The 22,919-nt window shown below is 41.6% G+C and overlaps 4 protein-coding genes and 1 long non-coding RNA gene across 6 annotated transcripts; 2 read left to right on the top strand and 3 right to left on the bottom strand.

Annotated features, from left to right (window-relative positions):
- The first annotated feature begins 1,359 nt into the window (after positions 1-1,359).
- LOC126632163 (uncharacterized) lies at positions 1,360-5,114 on the top strand. Its single transcript, XM_050302409.1, has 11 exons — positions 1,360-1,630; positions 2,000-2,057; positions 2,136-2,246; positions 2,386-2,523; positions 2,627-2,696; positions 2,980-3,035; positions 3,303-3,428; positions 3,690-3,829; positions 4,107-4,179; positions 4,273-4,347; positions 4,435-5,114. The coding sequence occupies exons 1-11, from the start codon at positions 1,425-1,427 to the stop codon at positions 4,753-4,755; spliced, it is 1,374 nt and encodes a 457-aa protein (XP_050158366.1). The 5' UTR covers positions 1,360-1,424; the 3' UTR covers positions 4,756-5,114.
- A 73-nt stretch (positions 5,115-5,187) lies between these two features.
- LOC126632162 (pentatricopeptide repeat-containing protein At5g42310, chloroplastic) lies at positions 5,188-9,058 on the bottom strand. Its single transcript, XM_050302408.1, has 5 exons — positions 6,991-9,058; positions 6,182-6,334; positions 6,028-6,099; positions 5,640-5,827; positions 5,188-5,544 (listed from the first exon to the last, which is right to left on the bottom strand). Exons 1-4 carry the CDS (start codon positions 8,794-8,796, stop codon positions 5,717-5,719), a joined length of 2,142 nt encoding a protein of 713 aa, XP_050158365.1. The 5' UTR covers positions 8,797-9,058; the 3' UTR covers positions 5,188-5,544; positions 5,640-5,716.
- Positions 9,059-13,591: 4,533 nt separating this feature from the next.
- On the top strand, positions 13,592-14,403 carry LOC126631126 (uncharacterized). The gene is made up of 2 exons (XR_007626243.1): positions 13,592-13,871; positions 14,002-14,403. It is a non-coding gene; the product is annotated as an uncharacterized LOC126631126 (long non-coding RNA).
- Positions 14,404-14,749: 346 nt separating this feature from the next.
- Positions 14,750-16,325, bottom strand: LOC126631125 (stemmadenine O-acetyltransferase-like). Its single transcript, XM_050301281.1, has one exon. The coding sequence runs from the start codon at positions 16,278-16,280 to the stop codon at positions 14,772-14,774; it is 1,509 nt and encodes a 502-aa protein (XP_050157238.1). The 5' UTR covers positions 16,281-16,325; the 3' UTR covers positions 14,750-14,771.
- Positions 16,326-16,826: 501 nt separating this feature from the next.
- LOC126631267 (phosphoenolpyruvate carboxylase, housekeeping isozyme-like) lies at positions 16,827-18,050 on the bottom strand. 2 transcript variants are annotated; one of them, XM_050301441.1, is made up of 2 exons: positions 17,666-18,050; positions 16,827-17,233 (listed from the first exon to the last, which is right to left on the bottom strand). In XM_050301441.1, the coding sequence occupies exon 2, from the start codon at positions 17,200-17,202 to the stop codon at positions 16,924-16,926; it is 279 nt and encodes a 92-aa protein (XP_050157398.1). In that variant the 5' UTR covers positions 17,203-17,233; positions 17,666-18,050; the 3' UTR covers positions 16,827-16,923. The 2 variants fall into 2 exon arrangements, with proteins under 2 accessions (XP_050157398.1, XP_050157397.1); XM_050301440.1 differs by having other exon boundaries at positions 17,486-18,049.
- Positions 18,051-22,919: the final 4,869 nt, after the last annotated feature.

Here is a 22,919-nt window from a genome sequence, read left to right as displayed (position 1 = left end):
AGATAAAAAATGACCTGGCCATTGATTGCAACGATCAATGAGCCAATTACATGAAAACACAAGTGGAACTATACGCGAATTTTGAGTAATTATAATATATATGTTATATATAGCTTAACTAGTTATACAATTACACGTATACATGTTTATGTGTGTCATTTTTGAATTAGACATGACCATGAATAAATGATTATAATCAACTCCAATCATCAAATCCCCATATTTTGTGTTGTTCTGGAATTTGGAGTGTATCTTGTTCGAAATTGTATATAACCCTAAAATGTAATGTACTAAGGGTGCGTTTGTTGCACCGGACTCGGACTGAACTAGCTTCAGGGACTAAACTGGACTGGCTTAGACTAGACTAAGCTGGACTGATTTAGTGAAGCGTTTGGTGCAGTGTCGGATTAAAAAGCAGGACTAATATATTTTATTATTAAATTTATATTTACAATATTTTATCATTAATTTAATCTATATATACTAATATTTTATTATTAAATTATCATTTTCCTTTTATCTTCTCTTGTTGTTTTGTCCGCCAGCCCTCCCCTCTCCTTTTCTCTGCCATTTCATCTCCTTTCTAGAACATCTTCCTCTCTCTTTTTTTTTCCGCCCATTGCATCCCTCCCCTCTCCTCTTTCTCTACCATTTCATCTTCCTCTCTCTTTTTTTTGTCCACCCAAATCTTCCTCGGACTCCAAATCTGCCTTGCCCTGCACCAGCGACTCCACCTGCTGCTGGCAGAGAATTCAGCGACTTGAGGTTCTGGAGCTTCTCGGATGGCTCGTCCATGGCGATGGTGGTGGCAGGAAATATGTGATTGGGGATTTTTTGTGGGTGATGGTTGGTGGTGGGAAATATGAGATGGGGGATTTTTTGTGGTTGATGTTGGTGGTGGAAGAACCCTCGCAGGGAGGAGGAAGAAGCCCAGAACTCACAGAAGGGCTCGCAGGGAGGTGAATCAAGCAGGACGAAGAGAGATGCCGTCGAAATCGAGGTCGATGAGGTGAATCAAGCAGAACGAAGCGAAGTTCCTAGATAATCCTGTGGTTTTTGGGGGGACTCGTGAAGACCGGCTAGCATGCCTCGCAGGGACTCGTAGTCGAGGCGAGTCCCATTTATTTTAGTCCCACAACCTACCAAACGTAGGATTATAATCCTACTTAAGGTAGTCCAAGCCAATCCCTTCTAAGGAGGTGTAACAAACGTGCCCTAAGTGGAGCGCTGCGGAGGTATCAATATCATCAAGACCGTCGAACGTGAAAAATGGAATAATAATCAAGAGACCAAAAGACAATACAACCCTTATCTTTCCCTTGTTTCTTTTGTTTTCTTCTTATGCCATTTTGCCACCATGACCATCGAACCATTGACCATCCACAGCTTCAAAGAAAAGAGAGAATATAATAAATAATGGAATAATGAAAACCCAAACCATGGCTCATCTCCTTGTTCCTCCGATGACTGCCAATGCCATGGCTCATCTCCTTCCTCTCTCCTCACCTTTATCCATCACTCTCTGCTTCTTTGCGTGGTTGCAGGCTTTCTTGGTCGTCCATGGCAATACTAATAACATCACCAATCCTTCTTCTCTCACCCCCATGAACCGCGATCTCTACCATTCCAGGTCACCTCTACTTTCTTTCTCAATTTGTTTTATTTCTTTACTTTATTCCAATCTTTTTGCACTAATCATGTATTTTGACTGATTAATCTCATCTGCCTTCTGCGGATTGTACCGAATGGTAGTTACTGGTTGATTCATGTATTTTTGGTTAAATCTTGAGATGGGTTTTCTGTTTCTTTCTGTAATTTCTTGTTTTCTGACTCTATGGTTGGTTAGGTTGGTCACAAGTTGTAGGGAACCTTGGCTATTCCCTCCCTCACCTTTCAATTATTTGCCTTACTTTGATCATGTGAACTTGTTATGAATTCCTCAGCCAATTTAATTTAACCCCGAAAACATCATCTACAATAAATGCATATTTGTCTGCAGTGGGGATTTGATGGAAGAAATTAAAGCTCTCGTCTTTCGGCACCCAGACGAGCTCACTGTAGGTTTCCTCTGCTTGAGAGTCTGATCATTTTTCTGAAATTCATTTCATATTCTAATACTTTGATGTTAATGGCAGTTGGATACAATGAAATCTCGAAACAAGGGCTACTCTGCTGAGATCGCAATAGTTACCTATTGCCGGAGAAGGCAAGAGACTGATGACCAGCCAAAGTTACGGATCCTTCTTGTAAGTTTTTTTTCATGTATTATTATACGCTGAATTCGTTCTGACTATATTTTGCATGGTGGGCTGGCTGTTTATGGTCATAGATAATCTCAGATTGGTAATGGCTGGTGTTTTTGACAGATGATTCCTTGTCTTCCAGAGTTTTGGGCAGCATGGAAGGGAGCTTATTACATCCGAGCTTGCATTACGAATCCTATCAATCTTGAGTAAAGAACAGTTTCTACCCAACCTGGACCCCGCGTCCTTAGACAGTACCCTTGACAAGCTCTTGATAAAGGTAACATTTTTGTAATGTGCTGCAATTCTTAGCTATTTCTTTGGAGAGAGATACTTCAACAAGTTTGGTATTTTTTGAGTTCTGATATCTTATTTTATGTCAGGTGGTTCCAATGGAAAACTTAAATGGCCGTAGACTTGTTGAAGCAGGAGACCTCTGTGAGAGGAGAAATGGTAAAGCAATTGATTTTCTGGGATCTAAAATATATATGCACACACACGCACACAGAGACACACAGACACCATTATAAATAGAATTCTCTGTCAATCAGATGCTCCCCTATTATATGAAAGAACACTAATAAGAGATTTTTCCACGGATGGCATGGTAACTGTAAAATGCTCCCGTGTGTGTGGTAATTCTTCAAGATTTTATGTCTGTTTATGTGCATGAATCCTTGATTTATGTATCTCTTCTTATAAAGATTGTTGAATGCTTAATTTGCATATTGGACAGGGAGGGGAGTTGATCCCAACCGTAATTGGAGCGTGGATTGGGGAAAAAAAGAGAAGGTTAATCATACAATACTGCATTTATCATGTTGCTTGTTTATTTCATCATTTAAGTGTATTGAATTGATTAAGATGTCTTCTTTAGGTGGATGTTCTTTAAGATTATATAGCACTACACTTAATATATAACCCACCATTAGATGATGAGCTTCACGTATTGTTTCCTGCTTCGTCTCCTTAACTTCAATATTCAACTGTCATTCCAGTTCTGGTTCTATTTTGTGCTTAAGACTATTCTTTTGCTTTTATTTTGTTTTTCTATCCCAGGATTATGATCCATATGAGGAAAATCCTGGAACTGCTCCTTTCAGCGAGCCTGAAACTCAGATAATGCGGAAAGTTTCCATGTCATTTGATCCACACATATGGATTAATATACACTCTGGGATGGAGGTAGGTCACATAAACTTTCAGTTAGTATTCCCTCATGTTGACTCCGAAGTCATATCTACCATTTTTGAAGTTAATTATTAATGTAATTCCATTTTACCAAATGCAATGTCACCCTATGGTTTGCCACTTTATACAATTTTATGTTCTTTTTCCAATTACCATTGAAGTGTCAAAGTGATCCTCAATTTTTGATTCTTTTCAACTTAGGGTTTGTGTACTCTGCATATGATACATTTCTTATATAGCTTCTGGTTTGTTCAGGCTCTATTTATGCCGTATGACCATAAGAACACAACCCCAGATGGACTTTCCTCCCACCAGATGAAGTCATTGCTTGAAGAACTCAACCAACTGCATTTCCAAAAGCGTTGCATGGTTGGGTCTGGTGGAGGTTCTGTTGGGTTAGTAATACTAACAGTCATTATTATAATGTTCAGTTGATCGTTACCTGAAATTTTAAGATCAGATTCTATTCTTTACGTAACCACCTTTTGTGGTGGTAGCTGGACTGCGAGGCTAAGCCCTGCTGCGACTGAAATTTTAAGTGCTTTATTTGGCTCATTAACCTTTAGCCCCCACCCCCCCAAAAAAAAGAGCCAACATTTCTCCTCATGAGCCAAATTCATAGGTTTCAATGCTTACTCTTTAAAATGGTTTTTCATCAAGTTTTATTTCTAGGTACCTGGCACATGGGACAGCAACTGATTTTATGTTCGACATTGTAAAGGTGCCAATGGCTTTCACCTTTGAGGTTTGTCAAGTTATCCCTCATTTTCCCCTCAAAGTTCTGATCTTAAAGCAACCTGACCCAGACAAATTTGCATCCTTTTTCGTTGTGACTCAGATATATGGAGATGGAGCAGCCTCATCAAGAGATTGCTTCAAAATGTTCAATCCCACAGAATTGGGTACCTTCAATGTATGTCAGTTTTTTGGTCATCTTTTAAGTTTCTGCATATATAGAAGGGTCAGTTAATGAAAACAGTATAAATCTTTTCGCTTTCAGAGAGTTCTCAATGAATGGTCAGCTGCATTTTTCACAATTTTTAAATTGGGGCCAGAGCAGCTTGGTGAAAATTATTCAAAGTCTTCTGTGCCCACCTTATTAGACAAGTGGGTATCCATAGATGAGTATCTTGAAGGGTACTTAGTCGAGAGGAGTAGTAGATACGGAAAGAAGATGGAGGTGCTTGAACTAGGAATGCAGGAGATAAGAACATATTTCAGGCTCTTCTTGTTATCGTCTGTTCTGTTAATGTTCATGTTCTGTTCCAGAATTTCAAAAAGCAAGTGTGCTAGACCAATTGTTTCTGCTATTGCAATCTGATACTGTGAAACGACTCCGTGTTAGAGGCTTCGTGCTGCACTGTATTGACCGACATGTTGTTCCGCACATTTCCTCCACTTCTCCATTGATTTTCAATACCAATTGTGAAACACCATGAGCAGCAAGAAGTTTAGGTCCATAATTTGAAGTGAATTTTTTGATTTCACGTTCCCAGTTGTCATGGGAAAAAGGAGAAGCAAAAATAAGAAACATGTAGGGGGTGGGTGTATGCCAAATTTTTTAGAAAAGCTGTACTTTAAGTTGAATTTTTTATTTTGTACAAGTACGCACGATGGGAACAATTTTCAAACCCATAAGATTCTTTTCATTTAAGTGATCATCTCTTTGCTTGGATTGAATTTATACTCGCATTTTACTCGAATCTCTAAGCAATTAATCGTTGTTCTTGTTCATTCCTTGAATAACCAAGAGTTGACGTCACCATATTTGTTTGCATACTTCCTTTTGATAAATTTACAAAAACACATGCAACTTAGTTTTACAATTACATTCTACTTTATGATGAAAAATAATCGGACAAATTTTTACAAGATACAAGCAATGAATCACATTTTATCTGGTGCAGCGGTGCTTATGGAAAACAATTACAACCCAAAATTTGAGTGAGGTAATGGTAATGGTAATGGTAATGGTGATGGGGGTGTATTTCTTCAGCTGTTCTTGTGTCTGTCACTAGGGTGTGCTCAGTGTCATTGTTCCCATACTCCGGAACACGATTGCCCTTGATATTGGATACTCTTGCACGATGGCCAGTGCGAATCATCATTCCTGCAAAATCATCAGACTGTCGAAGATGCTGGCATATGTGAAACTTAATTCCACAAAATTTTGACTATCATAAAGATAAACGGGTTTGGCCTAACCTTCGTATCAGACCTGACTAGGCCAAAATAATAGGTGAACACATTTAACTGTGGCTGTATGACTCAAATCATGTCATTTAGGATCTGAGTGTCTGTTTCATGTATTTCAGCGCAGACCGTAACATTGCCCTAGCTTTCCTATCTGGAGTGCAGCCAGACATAATCATTTCTTCATACACTGCTGGAACCTGAAACCAAAATCAGGCAACTTATACATTCAAAATCGAATACATGTATATGTGTGTGTGTGTGTATACATACATACATACATATATGTGTGCATACACAGAAGTGAAATGGTAAAATATTCAATAAAACCTTATAAGCTGAAAGCCTGGCTGTTATGCATGCAACGGTTATCTATGCTAATATTATATGAAATTCATACCTTACAAAATTTATCAACACGGATAAGGGTTTTCATAAGTGTAGTATACGTAACTACATCTGGTTTCAGGTCCTGCAGTTACAAGGAAACAAGATCAATTTTTGTACCAATCAGTGCAGTATCAGTGACTGTCACAACATTAGAAATAACTTACATTTTCCTTCATGTACTGCAACACAGAAAAGGCCTCAGTATCCCTTCTATCTTCACCAAATGCGTTGATTAACGAATTGAGAGCCAAGGGACTGGGTTTTAATCCATCTGCTCTCATTACCCTAAACGCGTTCAGTGCTTGCTCTGACAAACCCTGTCAAAGATTCACAAGGAAGATCAAATCAAATGGATGCTCAACCCTCACACTCACGATAAGACAATCCAATTCACTATCAGGGATCCAAACAGAAAGACAAAACTGGTAGTCTGAAGTAAGAAGAATAGCTTTCTGGTTGATATCTATCTAAAAGCTTCAGCATCGGAATACAAGTAAATAAATACACACACACACACACACACACCAAACAGAAAGACAAAACTGGTAGTCTGAAGTAAGAAGAATAGCTTTCTGGTTGATATCTATCTAAAAGCTTCAGCATCGGAATACAAGTAAGTAAATACACACACACACCAAACAGAAAGACAAAACTGGTAGTCTGAAGTAAGAAGAATAGCTTTCTGGTTGATATCTATCTAAAAGCTTCAGCATCGGAATACAAGTAAGTAAATACACACACACACACACACACACACTCCAAACAGAAAGACAAAACTGGTAGTCTGAAGTAAGAATAGCTTTCTGGTTGATATCTATCTAAAAGCTTCAGCATCGGAATACAAGTAAATACACACACACACACACACGCTTCAGCATCGGAATACAAGTAAGTAAATACACACACACACAGAGCATCGGAATACAAGTACACACACACACACATTAACATTAGAGTAAGGAAGACAACTTACTCTTTGTGCATAGGCATTAATTAGGGCATTGTACATCGTCGGGGATGGCTTCATGCCTGCAGACTTCATAACCTCCAAACACTCTATTGCATCAGTAAATCTCCCCGACTTTCCATAAATGTCAACTAATGTGGTATAGGTAACTATGTTAGGCAGTAAACCCTGAGACTGCATCTTCCCCAACAAGCCTTTCACCTCATCCCATCTTTGCTGCTCCCCAAAGGAATTGATCATGATGTTATAGGTGGTGGCGCAAGGGGCGCACCCACTTTGCTGCATTTCCTCAAACAACTCCTCCGCCCTTACATGGTGGCCTGACTTGCAATGACAATCTATAAGTGTATTCCAGGTGACGGTGTCCGGGTGGATTCCCTCAGATAGCATCCTTTCAAAGGTAGCCATAGCATGATCAAGACAGTTGGATTTTCCAAAAGTGTCAATCATGACATTGTAAAAATGCCTATCGGGTCTTACTCCACTGCTCTTCATCTCCCTCAAAACTTGGAACGACTTTTGCCACTCCCCTCTATCACGGTAGCTGGCTAAAATCCTGCTGAAAACATAGGAATTAGGCTGCACATTGCTAGCTTCCATCTCTTTCAACACAATTCTTGCGCTTTCCCACCTACCTGCATTCGCATAGGCATCAATGAGCAGGCTGTAAGTGTGCTCATCAGGAGAAATACCGCTCTTCTCCATCTGGGACACAATGGATTCGGCATCTTTCAGTTGACCTGCCTTCACATAGCCTTTGAGGAGGGCATTGTAAGCCCTAGTCCTGGGTTGCAATCCTCCTTCTCTCATTTCCTCAAAGATAGCTTCGGCTTCAACTACCCTGCCGGAATTCCCCAAGGCTGAGATGACAGCAACCAGAGTGGCAGTTTTGGGGCTCAAGCCAGTGGCCTGGACCATGGCCAGAAGGTGCACAGCCTGGGAGGGCTCGCCGGCTTTAGCGAAACCAGCAATGATGTCGTTGAAGAGCTGGCCATCAATCTCAATGCTCTCGGACTCAATCTCCCTGTAGAGCTTGAACATGATTGGGGAATCAATCTTATTGGAGCGGGTGAGGGACTGAATGATCAAGCTGTAGTTGACGAAGTCGGAGCGGTAACCGTCCTGGCGCATGCGGGACATCAAATGGAGTGCCTTCTCGAGGTCGCCGTTGCGAGCACAGGCGCCGATGAGAGCATTGTAGGTGAGGGGAGTGAGGGATTGGCGCTGGGAGAGCAAGAAAGCCTCGTAGAGCTTCTCGGAGCGGCCGAGGGCGTGGATGAGGATGGAGTAGAGGAGTTCGTAGGAGAAGCAGAGGTTGTGCTTTTGGAGCCACGAAACGACGGCGTAGGCAAGTCCAATGTCGGAGGAGGAGTGGGAGGCGCAGAGGGACTTGAGGAGGGAGTGCCAGAGTGGAGCAGGGACAGCGCGGTAGGACTGGGCCAGCTGGAACTCGGATGGGTCGAGTGAGGTTGGAGAGGAGGTGGAGGAGGAGGAGGAGGAGGAGGAAGAGGAGGAGGCGGAATCATCATCGGATGACAATGAGTTGGCGAGGAAGGTGAGGAGGGGGCCGAAGTCGTAGGGGGAAGCGGCAGCTTGGTCGTCCCCAAAGCGGCGTCGTCTCGAGGTTGAGGTTAAATGAATCGTAGTTGAGGAAGATGGAATTGGAGGCAGATGGGGTTCGGATGAATTGGTGACGGCAGCGGCTGCGGTGGCGGACAGAGGCCAGACATGGTGGTGGTGGCGGATGAGTGTCGGAGAAGCCAATTGAATGGAAGGGAAGCAAGTCGAACCTGGCACTGGCAGAAGCATCATCTTTACACTTCCTTTGAATTTGATTGACTCAATTTTCTAGTGAGAGAGCTGAGTTGAGCATCTACCTCCTCAAACGGCGGCTCCTCCTCCTCCTCCACCAAAGAAGTTGTGGTGTTGCAGTTGGGGATGGCTGTTAAGCGGCCACAAACCCCAGCCAACTGAATTACTCAACTGGGTATGGTTAATGGTGCTCTATTGAGTATTTTATCGGTTTGTTTTGTTTCGGGTGGCGATAGTTTTAGCGGAGGGAAACGCCAACTGAGGAGAGATTTTTCACTGGTTGCGAAATAAGGATGGTACGGTAGGATTACAAATGGTGAAATATTTATGTTAAAATATTAATATTTTAAAAATAAATTATTCAATAGTATTAGTATTTCTTTTTACTTGAAAGTAAATGATCTTAAATTTAGATCTCGTATATAACAAATTTGATACTATCTATTTCGTGGTTTAGATTTAGTATAAAAAAAAAATCAATGTACTTATAAAAAAAAAAATATTCTCACTATTTATATAAAATCATATGGTGCGTACTAAAATTTCTCAAACCCGAGGGCCTATCTTGTGTGTTGCGGAACATGATGGAGTATCCCACGTAAACCTTAGCTCTGCCACGTAACCTTTTCAGATTTTCTATTTACTCGATCTTAGTCGTAGAACCACCTGATTCTGATTGGAGCTATAAAACTGTTTCGCTTTTGGTAGTTTAAACGGACCGTTAACCTCCGTCTCACCCTTGAGAGTTGGGAGTTGGGACTCCCTTCCTAGCTTGCCCACCACCAGCACCGGCTAGGGTTTCTCTGCTGCAACAATGTCCATGGGGGGTTCGCGAGCATCCTTTCCTCCGAACTAGGCAGCACCACCTCCCTCCACATTTTGTAGACTCTTTTGTTGTGTAAATTGTAATATATTTCTCTGGTTTTTGAGATAAACGTAGGAAATAGGAATAGGATTGATTACGGAAGCGAAATGATGCCATTGCCAAGGCCCAAGGGAGCTCCTGAAGCTCGAATATCCAAGTTTGCAGTTTGACAGTGGATAATGGTTTAATAAAATATTAGTCTAGTCGAAAGCAGCTAGCTGGACTTGGATTGGATCTAGGGAAGGGAAGTAAATGCCAGGAGTTGGGGGTCTTGTTCTAAGTAAATTAGTTCTGACCTAGAGCGTTCGAATGAACTAACTCCTTCTGTGTTCAGGTTCAGTATTGGACGTTGTTGCAGCTAGCTAGCTAAGAGACTAGGACTTGGGGACTGGGGAGGCAAATATATACCGTAAAAATGTCCATATTGGTGTATATAATCTCACACCTAATGGCGTAGACAAGATTTTCAAATAATGAGATCATAATATCAACCAAAAAATTTCATTGGATGATTTCGTCGAACACCTAATAGACACTTACCAATTCTTGTCAACATATGTTAAAAGTTTATCCCAACATATGTCGACAACTAATATTATTTGTAAAGGCTTGTCCATGGTGGATGTAGGATACTATAGAGTGATGTTGAAGAATGCCAAGACTTTTCAACTAAAATATTTCATATAAGGAGAGAGAAAAGGAAGACAAATATGATAGAAGAAAATAGAAGAAGAAGTAGGAGGAGGTTATAATTTAGTTTCCCTTAGCTATATATAAGGGTCAATTACTGTGAAATCCCCGGAATTTCACCATTTATTACGTATTTCGTATCTTAAATTCGTATTTCGTGATTACGTTATCTTTATTAGTTAATTTTAATTCCTCTAATTATAAGTTTAGTAATTGATTAGTTATCGAGTTGGAAGTTTCTTGATCAATCTTTATCTTTCGTTGATATTTCGAAGTTACAACTAGTGTTTTTAAATAGATCTCGAACCCACGAACGCATAGGCAGAAGTCGTTTGCGAGTCCGAATTATAACGGTATAGTTATTGACGTTTAAAGTTGTGAACTATAAATTGTGGGAATTGTTTAATTTCCACATGTGGGCTAAAGATTAAGTTAGTCTAATAATAAAAAGGGGACAATCAGGATTTTGGAGGGTAGAAAAGGCCAATTAAAAGGAGAAAAGCAAAAATCCTCCCTCCCTCATTTGTGAACTCGCCGTGTGCTCCACCAGCACACTTTCAAACCGGCCAATTTCAGGCCAATTCCTCCATTTCTCATCTGATTTTCCTATCTCCTTCACCTGCAACTTGCTCAACTATCTTCTTCCTTCCATCTCCACAAGAAATCAAGGATTTTTAAGGCCTGATTCGGGTAGAACTCCACATGAGAACCCAGGGGTTCTCGACGACAAATTGTCATTCCGGAGAGTATCACCATTCACCATCACCCTTAATCAACTTCCCTTGGACCTAGGAACAAGACCCAACTGGTGGGTAGGATGTTGGAACACCAAGGAAGCCGAATTGAAGAACACCCACCTTAGGGTTTTGATGGGTGCGAGCCAATTGGAGGGCCTTCCTGGCCAAATTGGACTCGGCTACATGTATAAAGTTTAATCTACTTATTGAGATCTTTATTCTTGTAAAATTTGAGAATTTTTGGAAAAAGTCGAGTTTCCCTATGTGTGACATTCGATTTATGAAAATGTTGTTGGTTGAGTATATTATCGATAAGGTCCACCACTTGATTATTCTAACAATTGACGATCTTACCATTGAATTGACACCCAATTTTAGTATGCTATGTGTTGTACCATATATTGGGCCTCAAGATTTGGGATTATATTTGGGCTTCATCACTAGGCCCATAATTTATGTAAAAGGAGGAAACCCTTACTTTATAAAATGGATCATCTTCACCTTTATTAAGGGGGCCTCACCTTCACAAAACGAGAGAAACAGAGCCTCACATCCCTCACAACAATAGAGGGCAATACCCTCTCAGCCAAACAGAGAGCAAAATGGCAAGGGTTGCATCCACATAGAGCTCCCTTGTCGATCTATTGTAATCCATACATTCATACAGAGAAATGGAATCAACATCAGTGTGGATGTAGCCCAAATATTGGGGTGAACCACAATACATCTTTGTGTTCTTGTGCGTTTGTGTGATTCATGGCCGGATTTACGTTGGTCCAAGATCCTCCTGATTTTATGCATCAACATTATGATAGATATTGTTTAAGGACCTTAGGAACTTATAAGTGAAAATCTAGTGATCGGATCTTACAGAATAAGTGACGTAAGATCATGGATTCTACCTTGGAATGACGGTTCGATTCCTCATTAAATGTTGTTGTGGGAGGCATATGAGAGTTTTTAAGTATGTGAATGATTGAAGGAAATCTAAATGTGGACTTATACCTTGTTTAGGTGGCGATAGAACGTGATGCCTTGACTCTCGTGCTAGGGTGCATTAGCGCGGACTCCGGGTGAGTGACTTTAACATATGTGATATTGGTGATTACATTGTTTTCGTAATGGTTATCCTGTGTGGATATGACTTGGTTTTATGTATATGTTTTCTATTGAATTGTTATTTTGAATGCTTAGCCATTGATTCTAGTTATGAAACGAGAGCTGACATATGTATATTGAAATATGGTTTGATTTGTTGATTGGCATGATGTGATGAAATGTGAAGGCTAGTGGTGGGTCGTTAACCCATTGTGATGGAGATTTGTTGATTTGATATTATTTCATTTCTCGCTTTGTTGATACGTTCTAAATTTAGTATTTGTGCCTTATTTCCCTTGGTTGAGCTTTTGTAAATTAAGTGACTTGTGCTCGTCTCATTTCTTTGAGCCGTTATACATTATGGTTGTTGGCCTTTCGTGATTCCGTTGAGTGATGATCCGGAATCCTATTCACTCGGATTCCGTTGAGAGATGGTTCGTAATCCCTCATACTCTGCGATTCCGTTGAGTGATGGTCCGGAATCGTATTCACTCGGATTCCGTTGAGAGATGGTCAAGAATCCCTCCTACTATGCGATTCCGTTGAGTGATGGTCCGGGATCGTATCCACCTTGGGTTTCATTGAGTTGGGATTGAGATAGCTTCAAAGGTGTAGGCTTCGGCCGAACCATGTTGCTCTAACCCTACTTTTCATTGTGTTGTATGAGAATATGGTTGTGAGATGTTGTGATTGTTTCAGACAAATCGTTGAATGTCTAGGTGACTCCTTCGGAGTTTCAAAGGTTTGGTATTGATTTCTCATGCATGATTTATATTCAAGGTTTATAAATTGTGATTGATGGCTGGTTTTATTATTGTATCACATACTTTGTATTATTGTCACTCACACGAGCTTCGCAACTTATCCGGGTTGATGTTTGCCCGATGCATCATTCCAATGGTGTAGGCACTGATCATACAGGTGACAGGTTTAAGTAGACTCTGAGAAGTCCGTAGATGGGGGTAGCAGTGCGGTTATCAGAGACGTGGAGTGTTAGGTTACCCTTGATTCACTCTTGTGCTTTATCTTTTGGGACTTTCTTTTGAGCACTTCAAACTTGTTCTTAGTAAAGCAAAGATTATGCTTCTTTTTGGGATGTACATATTTGTAAATATTTTTGTGAAGAACTTGGCCACCTTCTTTTTAGTTTGGGTTGCAGTTAAAGTATTTCATTTCGTATGGTATGTCTTATTCAACGAATGTTATTTTTCCTTTGCCACGTGTCGATTTGCGACTTATGTTGGGATCAGGACATGACAAATACAATATAAAGACAAATATATATGAGGTTTTTAGAGTTATTGGGATTAATAACAACCAATGACCTCATGCTAGCTCTACCACTGCTCACACCTCAAAACTAGTGCAGCTAAGTGCCAACCCTTGCTCCCTCATTCTGCGCACCTTAATTTCTTTTATATTTAGGCCTCGTTTGATACACCGTATAATATCACCGGATAGTATTAATAATACGAAACGAGTGTTTGGTGAGTTTCGTATGAAATAAGCACCTGACTATTTAATCCAGGCCCACTTATTTTATAACCCTCACACCTGGTTATTTATCCCATCTAAAACCTATGTATTATTAGTCCGGTGGGATCCTCTCGCTCACTCTGTCCCTCACTTGCAGCACTCTCCTTCCACTCTAGCATCTCTTGCTTGCTCTCTCGTATGGATGGCAGGTTCGTCTGTATCATCTTCTTCTTTTTCTCTCTTTGTTCCTCCCTTCTCCTTTACACACACATCCCACCTCCTCCGTTCGCCTTCGATCTCTGACAAGAACAATTAAAAAAAACTTTCCACGGGTTGAAGGAGGAAGACAATGATTCAAATTCTTCCGATCTGGGCTCCAACGAGGAAAGGGATAGCAATTTGCATCTGGGCTCTGCCGAGAAGGATGAAGCCGAGGAAGGGAGCTTGACTTTCCCTGATTATGGTTGATTTCTGGGCTTCAACGAGAAGGACGAAGACAAGGAAGACGATCTGGGCTCCAACCATTAAAAATATATATTTTTGGGATTTTTGTTTTTGGTTGATCTGTGTGTGGATTTTACAAGGATTCTAAACGTTGGATTTTTCCATAAATTTTTGTAATTTTTTTTTTTTGAATTCTGCTTAAATTCATATGTATATGGCTGAAACTGTATTCAAGAAATGTTGTACACCAAACATAGTACAAATAATAAGGTCTTAGTCCAATATTGCACCAAATAATTAATCAGTACTATCCAATGAATATTTATCTTATTCGACTGAAATAATCAGTACAATTTGAACTGCTAAACGAAGCCTTAAGTTATAGTACGTTAAATAGCCAAAGCATTAATGTCCTCTTAAACTGAAGGATAGACCAACTCCATGTGTACGAGTTGGTGTTAGTACGAGAGAGATACTTTCAACTGACTGGAGTTAAATAAATCAGTGGTACAAACGCATTTATATTGATTTTTTTTTTTTTTTGAACAATTATATTGATTTGTTTAGCACGTACATTAATGGTATAGATTTGATGGATCTTTATTTCCCGAATTAATGTCAGGGACCCGGATGAGAAACAGAGCTGCCTTGTGCCTACAACCTGCCTACGGTATTTTGATGGTAATAGAAAGCGGACTAGGGTTTAAAGAAACAAAAGCAAGGAAGTGAGGATCACCCTCTAATATAGCCATGTCTTGCTCATCTAGACAAACCCAGGCTTCAACTCCATCTCCCGACCTTGTATCCATTAAAAGCACCATATTCATGTACGGAGCCTCTTCTGCACCCCTCTTTGCCCCACCAGACGCCACCCACACAGGCTTTCCCCACCCAAAATCAGCTTCATAAAGACCAAGGTTGCACCGGCTGTTAAATCCTATATAATCCAGGCCCTGTCCATCAGTTGCATCTGCGCCTGCTCGAGACACAGTCTCTCCCACCTCCTTGAGAGGCTCACAGAATTTGATGAGCCCTCTAGTCCCATCTCTTTGTAGGTTTTGTACAAAATCACCATCAAGTTTGCTTACTGCTTCCCTCACATGCCTCGCCAATCTACCCAACTCACGATCACGATTATCATCAACATAATCTAAGTCGTCCTCATTTTGATCATCATCTTCAGTATTACTACTGCATTGCGACAACGCGGTAGCCATGAACACAAAATTTCCCATAGTGTATTCGGAAAATGGTGGCACAGCTCTTCGACGCAAATTCACTATGTGTGTCATCAGAGTTGGCCTCTGGTTCTGGACAATGTTAGATTTAGCCTTAAAGGCAGCCATAATGTGTTTCCAGAGGAGTGTCGTGACAACCTCCACACGCGTTGGATTTGGCACCGTTGAGCTGGCTGCTTTTTTCTTGAGTGTGGCCAGGGCTGGGGCATCAAATACAATTCTCCTTGTAACACAGTTGCCCACTTTCAGAAAGTGGGAGAACAAAGCCATCATAGTGGCTTCTCTTGGGTATTCATCATTTTGGGGAAACAAAGATGGTGCATCAAAATTACCCTTGGTATAAATATGATGAGGAGTATTAGGAGGCTCTATGTAGCGAAATGTTGCGGCCGCCCAAGCTTTGAGGAAGGCGCTCAATGTGGCTCCATCAACAACCATATGTGAAACAAAGGCGCCTAGAACGAAACCGCCGCATGCAAAGTTGGTGACTTGCATCATAGCTACATGAGCTCCGGGAGTTCCTTCGGGTTCTTGCCAACTAATAACCTCACCGGGAAGGAACTGACTGAGGAAGGAGAGATCAGGATGGTTGAGAAACTGGGAGAGACTGGAGTCAACCTCGGCCTCTATGTAACGAGCCCCCTCGTCATTGCAATCAATAGAAAGACTGTCTTTAATTCTGCCTGCAAGTGGGTGAAAGTGAGTCAAGGTTTCTGAGAGGGATTGCTTTAGCAGTTGTGACCTCATTGGAACAGTAATATTAATATTAATAGGGTGAATGGATGAGGGGAGATAGAAGAGGATCGTGGGTACATAGGTGGAGGGAACCAACTGGTCCAAGAGGGAAAGCTTGTGGATTCTCAGGTGTTGGGGTGTTAGGGAAGAGGGCTTGATGCACTCATTGGAAATTATCTTGACTTGCATGGACGTCGTCATCGTGATTAGCTCGATTAGCTCAATTAGCTAGGTAGGTGATAGATGATTCCGTTTGGATCCTCCTTTAGGATTTTCTCTACTGGGGCTCTTTATATATATATATATATCAGAAGGCATCTTTCTGCATGAGGTCCGATCCAGCTTTGTTTGTCATATTAGGGATGCCTATATATGCATTGGTCATTTTCTTGTTAATGTTAAAGAGATCAAATTCTTTAAATTAAATTTGTAAACTAAATAATAAGATTGTTAATTATTAAATTATTATTTAAACGTTGATTAACATGCTTATTTTCTATTAATGACACATCATTTTATTTGCAAATTTGGTTTAAAATTTTGATCTCTCTAACATTATCTTTTTCTAGCTAAGCATCTAGCGACCCACTCTAGTTTTAATATACTCTCTCTTTCTGATGTTTATCAGACCGAAGCGTGCATTCATATATATAAGCATGCTTGATAATGATCATCAATTTAGTAACAAGACAATATCATGTTAATTTAAAAGTAGGTAGCTAACAATATCACGATAATGATCATCAATTTAGTAACAATATCATGTTAATTTAAAAGTAGGTAGCCAACAATATCACGATAATGATCATCAATTTATTAACAATATCATGTCAATTTACACAAATTAAGAGGGTCCCACCACTAAACACCTATTCCCATCACCACCGTGCATTCTCTCTTCCACACCAGACGCCACCCTCACCTTCATAACTCCAGCGAAGTCCTCTTCATCTCCGGCCACCCTCACGGTTTCCTTGAGATCCTCCCCATGTAAATCTTGGAGAATATCCAAAAACCGATCCAAAAGCAGAGCATTGTATTCGACCAACTTGTCATCCTCGTTCACTTTGGCCAGAACCAGAAGCTGAAGTTGAGACGCCATCTCCAGATTCCTGTTAGCCATTGCTCCCCACAGATCCTCACTCTGTGGACAACTAATCCATCACAAAAATTATAAAAAATTCAGAACTTGAAAAATAATAAAAACCCAAAAAATGAAAATTTGAACATATGAGCTTGAAATCTCGGATTGAATCAAAACACAATGGCGCAAAATTCTGATCAGGACCCAGAAAACTAGAGCCTGAAAATGTAGGAATCAATGGGCAAAAACCACGTGTAATGTGGAGATGACCCAGGTAAGAATGTTGGAGTATTTTGTTGTCGATAATAACAATATGGGCTACCTGAATCTGGGAAAGTTTGTATTTTCAGCAAGAAGATGAAGACGAAAAGTGGAATAAGTGAAACCAAAGAGAGAGAAAGGTGTGAGATCCAAATGAAGGGGTGGGAGTGATTATATATAGAAAGTGTCTAGGCCTCGACCGTGAGAAACCATGACTGACGACCACTACTTCAACATCTACCTCCGCGGCTGTGGCGGCCTGGTGAGTCTCTCTATTCCTGATTCCGATTTGTGGTAGCTTCAATTTTTGGGATTTCGTTCGTCGAATAATGTTTTTCCTTCTGAATTTTTTCAAGGGGTATTTTGAACTATTTAAAAAGTTAAAAGTCGTTAAAACTTAAACCTATTTCAAAAGTAAATCTATAAAATTAGATCTATTTCAAATCTACCCTTTTTTCAAATGCGATATGAACGGGTTTTCTTTGATTTGGGAATGAAGGTGGTTTCGGTTTATTTGGATCAGTCAAATTTCCGGGCTCTAGAGGGAGAAAAAAATTTCTGTAATAATCAATCGCCGGCAGATCCGGTGCCTGGAGATGAAGAGGACGTTGTCGGAGTTACGAAGGTGAGGGTGGCGTCTAATGTGGGAGTGAGAGTGCACGGTGGTGATGGGAATGGGTGCTTGGTGGTGGGACCCTCTTCATCATTTTAATTTGGTTATTAAAAAAAAATCTTAATTTTTAATATTTAATTTTTATCAATCCAGTTAGATGAGTGAGTGGGCCCTACCACGTCAGCAGTTAATAACCAAATTAACAGAAAATTTAATAGATGGCTGACATTGCAACAAATTAGTAAGTTGAGATATGACATTACAATGTTTAAAATATGAAGTATGATATTATGGTTCGACTCATAATTAAAGTAGTTTTAAATAATTTACTCTATATATATCAATCGGCAGCAGAAGGCATCTTTCTGCATGAGGTCCTACTCCAGCTTTTTTTTTTTTTTTTTTGGAAGACTGGAAAAAACAACCAGGGCAACAGCCAACAACACAAGGAACGTCCACACAGGGACGAACAAAGCAAAACAAAGAAGGGCAGAAAGCAGGACACCAACAAGACGCTGCCACAAAGGCACAACGCCGTCCCAACACACCACCACAGCACTGAACACTTACGGGGGGCAAGGAAGGCCATCCTTATCGAGAATGTGAACCACTGAAGATGGGGGACGTCAGTCCCAAAATTGATCGCACATCTCCATATTCTTCCTCGACGCCAAAAGGTCCGCCGATTGGTTGGCCAGTCTTGGAACCCAAGACCAGCGACAGTCCTGAAAAGAGACCCCTACTCTCAAAATATTCTGAAAAATAGGGAACACTTCCCATCTGCCCTTAGAAATATCCCCCCGCAAAGAAGAGACAATCTCCAAAGAATTTGATTCCGCAATAACCCTTCGAAACCACAACTTGGCAGCCAACTCGCACCCCCTCAACAAAGCCAAAGCCTCCGCGAACACCGCCGACTGCACCACAACAGCGATCTTATGAGCCGCCACAAACTGGCCCAGATGATCCCGCAACACTGCTGCCAAACAAGCCTTGCCATCAACCGGAGACCAGCTAGCATCCACATTAATTTTAATGAAGGAATTAGGCGGGGGACACCAACGAGGAACAAGACCAAGATCAGCAATATTAGAAGTGACTCTTTGGAAGCATGGAGTCTTAGCCTCCCAGAAGGAAGCGACAAAGAAAGAAATAGCATGCATCACTTGGGAAGGGACAACCGCCACAGCATTGAAAACAAAATTGCACCTAGCCTTCCAAATGTGCCAACAGGAAAAGGCAATAACCGAGAGGATCCTCGACCTATCCTTTTTATAGGGTCCCCCAATAAAAAGACCCTGGAACCAACCGAGGAAGGAAGAAGGCCCATTCCCAAAAAACCGAAGCCCGAGCTGACCCCCAAACCACACTGGTGACACCCAAGGACAAAGCAGCAACATGTGAACTACTAATTCCTCCTAAGATTTACAGATTGGGCAAACAGGGGATGAGGTCGATCGTCTCAAGAATAAACCTCGCATTGTGGACAACATCTCATTGATTGCTCTCCAGATGAAGTTACGAATTTTGGGAAGAGCATCAATTTTCCAAACACCCTTCCAAAACAAAGCATCTGAAGAGGTAGATGCTCCCACCCCCAGCCGCCGAGAGTGAAGCCAGTGGTAGCCCGATCTAACCGAGTAACAGCCCCCTTTCTCCAGAGGCCATATCAGACGATCACGGGTAGAAAAATTTCCCAAATGAGTGTCTTGAATAGCAGTGATCTCCTCATCTGAAATGAAAGGGCGTAAGAATTCGATATCCCAGGATCCGGTACTCTCCCTTATAAGGGAGGAAACCTTCATATTCACAGTAATAGGAATATTACCACGGGGAACAGGATGCCCAATAGGGAGAGAAGGCAGCCATCTATCAATCCAAAGTCTAGTATCCCTGCCATTCAGAATTTGCCAATGGGCACCAGCTTTGAGGATATCCCGCCCCACCAACAGGCTAGCCCAAGCCCACGAGGCCCGACTCCCAAGCTTAGCATCAAAGAAGGAGGAGTAAGGAAAATAACGGGCCTTAAGAGTCCTAGCCCATAAAGAGTTGGGATTATGAATAAGCCGCCAACATTGCTTAACAAGCAAAGCGTCGTTAAAATCCTGGAAGTTCCGAAATCCTAGACCTCCATCACACTTAGGCCGACTCAACCGATCCCAACTCATCCAATAGATCTTCCTCCGGCCTTCAGAATCTCCCCACCAAAACCGAGCAGCAATAGAGTCCAGGTCTTTACACACAACCTTCGGGAATTTGAAAAGATTCATAGGGTAAGACGGAATAGCTTGAATCACTGCTTTAATTAAAACTTCTTTACCCGCAAGAGAAAGGGAAGACTGTTTCCATCCCTGAACTTTTCCAAGCATTCTGCCCTTCACGTAAGCAAGGCTTTGTCTTTTAGATCTCCCCCAAATAGTCGGAAGACCGAGATAATCCCCCGGGTCAGAAACCGAATTCATTCCGAGGATGGAACTAAGTTGAGCACGCAACTGATGAGGTGCATTTCTGCCAAAATACACACTGGACTTACGGAGGCTAACCTGTTGTCCCGAAGCTAAGCAATACTTGTTGAGAATATGCATGATATTTTCACAATTATGGCAATTAGCCTGGAGAAAAATTAAAGTGTCATCCGCAAAGAACAAGTGCGATAAAGTAGGACCCGACAGATTCATTCTAACTCCAGTGAGCAGCCCATCTTCAACACCTCGCTGGATTAGCTGGGATAGAACATCACTAACTAAGAGAAACAAATAAGGTGATAGAGGGTCACCCTGCCGGATTCCCCGAGAAGGGGTAAACCGATGCCCTGGTTTCCCATTTAGTAACACAGCAAACTCCACAGTAGTCACACAATTCATAATCAAGTTCGTCCAGCCCCTACAAAAGCCCATCTTCAGCAAAACCGCTTCTAAAAAGTCCCATTCAACCCGATCATATGCCTTGTGCATATCAAGTTTAATACCCAATTCAAACTTCCGCTTAACTTTACGCAGCTTCAGAAAATGGAACAATTCGTGAGCAATCCCAATATTATCCTGGATTTGCCTATCCGAAACAAAAACATTCTGCATAGGCGAGATTAACTCCGGCAACAACGACTTCAACCGATTGGCCAAAACCTTCGAAAGAATTTTAAAAGAAAAATTGCACAAGCTGATAGGCCGGTACTGAGCCACTGACTCCGGACTTGCAACTTTAGGAATCAACACAATATGCGTAGAGTTAATCCTCTTAGAGATGCCCACCCCCATCATGAAGTCCCCCACTAAGCCCTTCACCTCCGCCAATATGATATCCCAGTAGGAATGGAAAAAGAGACCTTGGAAACCATCCGGCCTCGGAGCTTTCAATCCACCCATTTGAAAAACAGCATCCTTAATTTCCTCATCGGACACCTGTTTAATAAGCTCAGCATTCATCCCGTCCGACACCAAAGACTCAATGCAATCAATCGTATCTCCCCAATCCATGCTGCCTGCCGAGGTAAACAAGGCTTGAAAATGATCCTCCACTAGACCCAAAACCTGATTCTCATCTTCCACCCAAAGCCCGTCATCTCCCTTAAATTTGGCCATCTTATTAAGCCTTCTCCTATGGAGAGTAGTACTATGGAAGAACGCCGTGTTCGCATCACCCTCCCGAAGCCATTTCACCCTAGATCGCTGTAACCAATACATCTCCTCTTGTTCTCGCAATTGGTCAACTCTATTTGTTATAGCCTTTATCTCTTCCAAATTGTCCGCCTAGTTAAGTTGCAGACTATCCAGATGATTCACCAAAGCCTCAATCTCCAGCCCTCTTTTCTTAAACTTGTTTCTACTCCAATTAATCAAAGAAGACTTACAGACCGAGAGTTTATGGTGCCACGAATCCAACCAGTTATCCTTGCCTTACAAACTCCAACTTTTTTGCACAACATCTCGACAATCTGCCTCCTTAGCCCAGAAAGCCTCAAATCTAAAAGGCTTTTTACCTTTTCGGAACGGAGGCTTAGATTGAACCACCACTGGACAATGATCAGAACCAATAGCCGTTTCATGAATGACCATAGAATTGGGCCAAAGGTCCTGCCACCTAACATTAATAGCTGCCCGATCCAACCTTTCCTCAATAAGTTGCCCAGCCCTTTTCCTACGCCAAGTGAATTTAGGCCCTATGAATCCCAGATCCATCAACTCCGCCGCGGACAAAAAATTACTAAGGAAGGCAGGTATATTATACAAAATGTTGGTTCCTCCTGATTTTTCAGAATCCCACATAAACTCGTTAAAATCCCCGCCACAAAGCCACGGGATATCCGTCGGGCCAAACGAATTTTGGAGCCAATTCCAAAACTCCACCTTTTCGGCACGATAGGAAGTGCCATAAACAAAAGTACCTCGCACCCATGAACTAACCTCCTCCAGATAATAACAAACATCAATGACATGCTTCGAGGAAAAGAGGACAATAACCCTAAGCGTGTCTTGCCACCACAGACTCAATCCACCAGCCCTGCCAACTGGAGGAACATGAAAACCATTAGAATAACCCAATCTCCTTCGAATACCATCAAGCCTATGATCTTTCATTTTAGTCTCAGATAGAAAGATCATAGTGGGTCTATGCTTTCGAATCAGCCCACGAAGGGCCCTAATTACCGTGTCTGACCCAAGACCATGGTAGTTCCATAGTAGGTGAGTCATGGCTTCCTTGCGGCTGTTGAAGGCCAGCCGCCACCGCCTTGGAATGAACCTCCCTCATTCGAATCCTGCAGAATCCTTCATTCCTGCTCCCTATCTCCTTCCACGCACGTCGCATGACCACTGGGATTCCGGAAACGCTCAGTGTCGTTTCGCAAAGCACCACTGTCTTTCTTCTTAATCTTCTTCTGAGC

This window comes from Malus sylvestris, chromosome 8 (genome assembly GCF_916048215.2).
Source record: "Malus sylvestris chromosome 8, drMalSylv7.2, whole genome shotgun sequence".
Lineage (NCBI taxonomy): Eukaryota > Viridiplantae > Streptophyta > Magnoliopsida > Rosales > Rosaceae > Malus > Malus sylvestris.
This window is presented reverse-complemented; position numbering and strand designations above follow the sequence as displayed.

Coding starts and splice junctions, on each gene's coding strand:
- LOC126631125 (XM_050301281.1), bottom strand. CDS start 16,280: ATGACGACGTCCATGCAAGTCAAGATAATTTCCAATGAGTGCATCAAG.
- LOC126631267 (XM_050301441.1), bottom strand. CDS start 17,202: ATGGCTAACAGGAATCTGGAGATGGCGTCTCAACTTCAGCTTCTGGTT.
- LOC126632163 (XM_050302409.1), top strand. CDS start 1,425: ATGAAAACCCAAACCATGGCTCATCTCCTTGTTCCTCCGATGACTGCC. Junction 3,429..3,689: donor ATATACACTCTGGGATGGAG/GTAGGTCACATA, acceptor TGGTTTGTTCAG/GCTCTATTTATGCCGTATGA. Junction 4,348..4,434: donor CAGAATTGGGTACCTTCAAT/GTATGTCAGTTT, acceptor TTTCGCTTTCAG/AGAGTTCTCAATGAATGGTC.
- LOC126632162 (XM_050302408.1), bottom strand. CDS start 8,796: ATGATGCTTCTGCCAGTGCCAGGTTCGACTTGCTTCCCTTCCATTCAA. Junction 6,335..6,990: donor TTAATGCCTATGCACAAAGA/GTAAGTTGTCTT, acceptor AATCTTTGACAG/GGTTTGTCAGAGCAAGCACT. Junction 5,828..6,027: donor GTGTTGATAAATTTTGTAAG/GTATGAATTTCA, acceptor TTTTGGTTTCAG/GTTCCAGCAGTGTATGAAGA.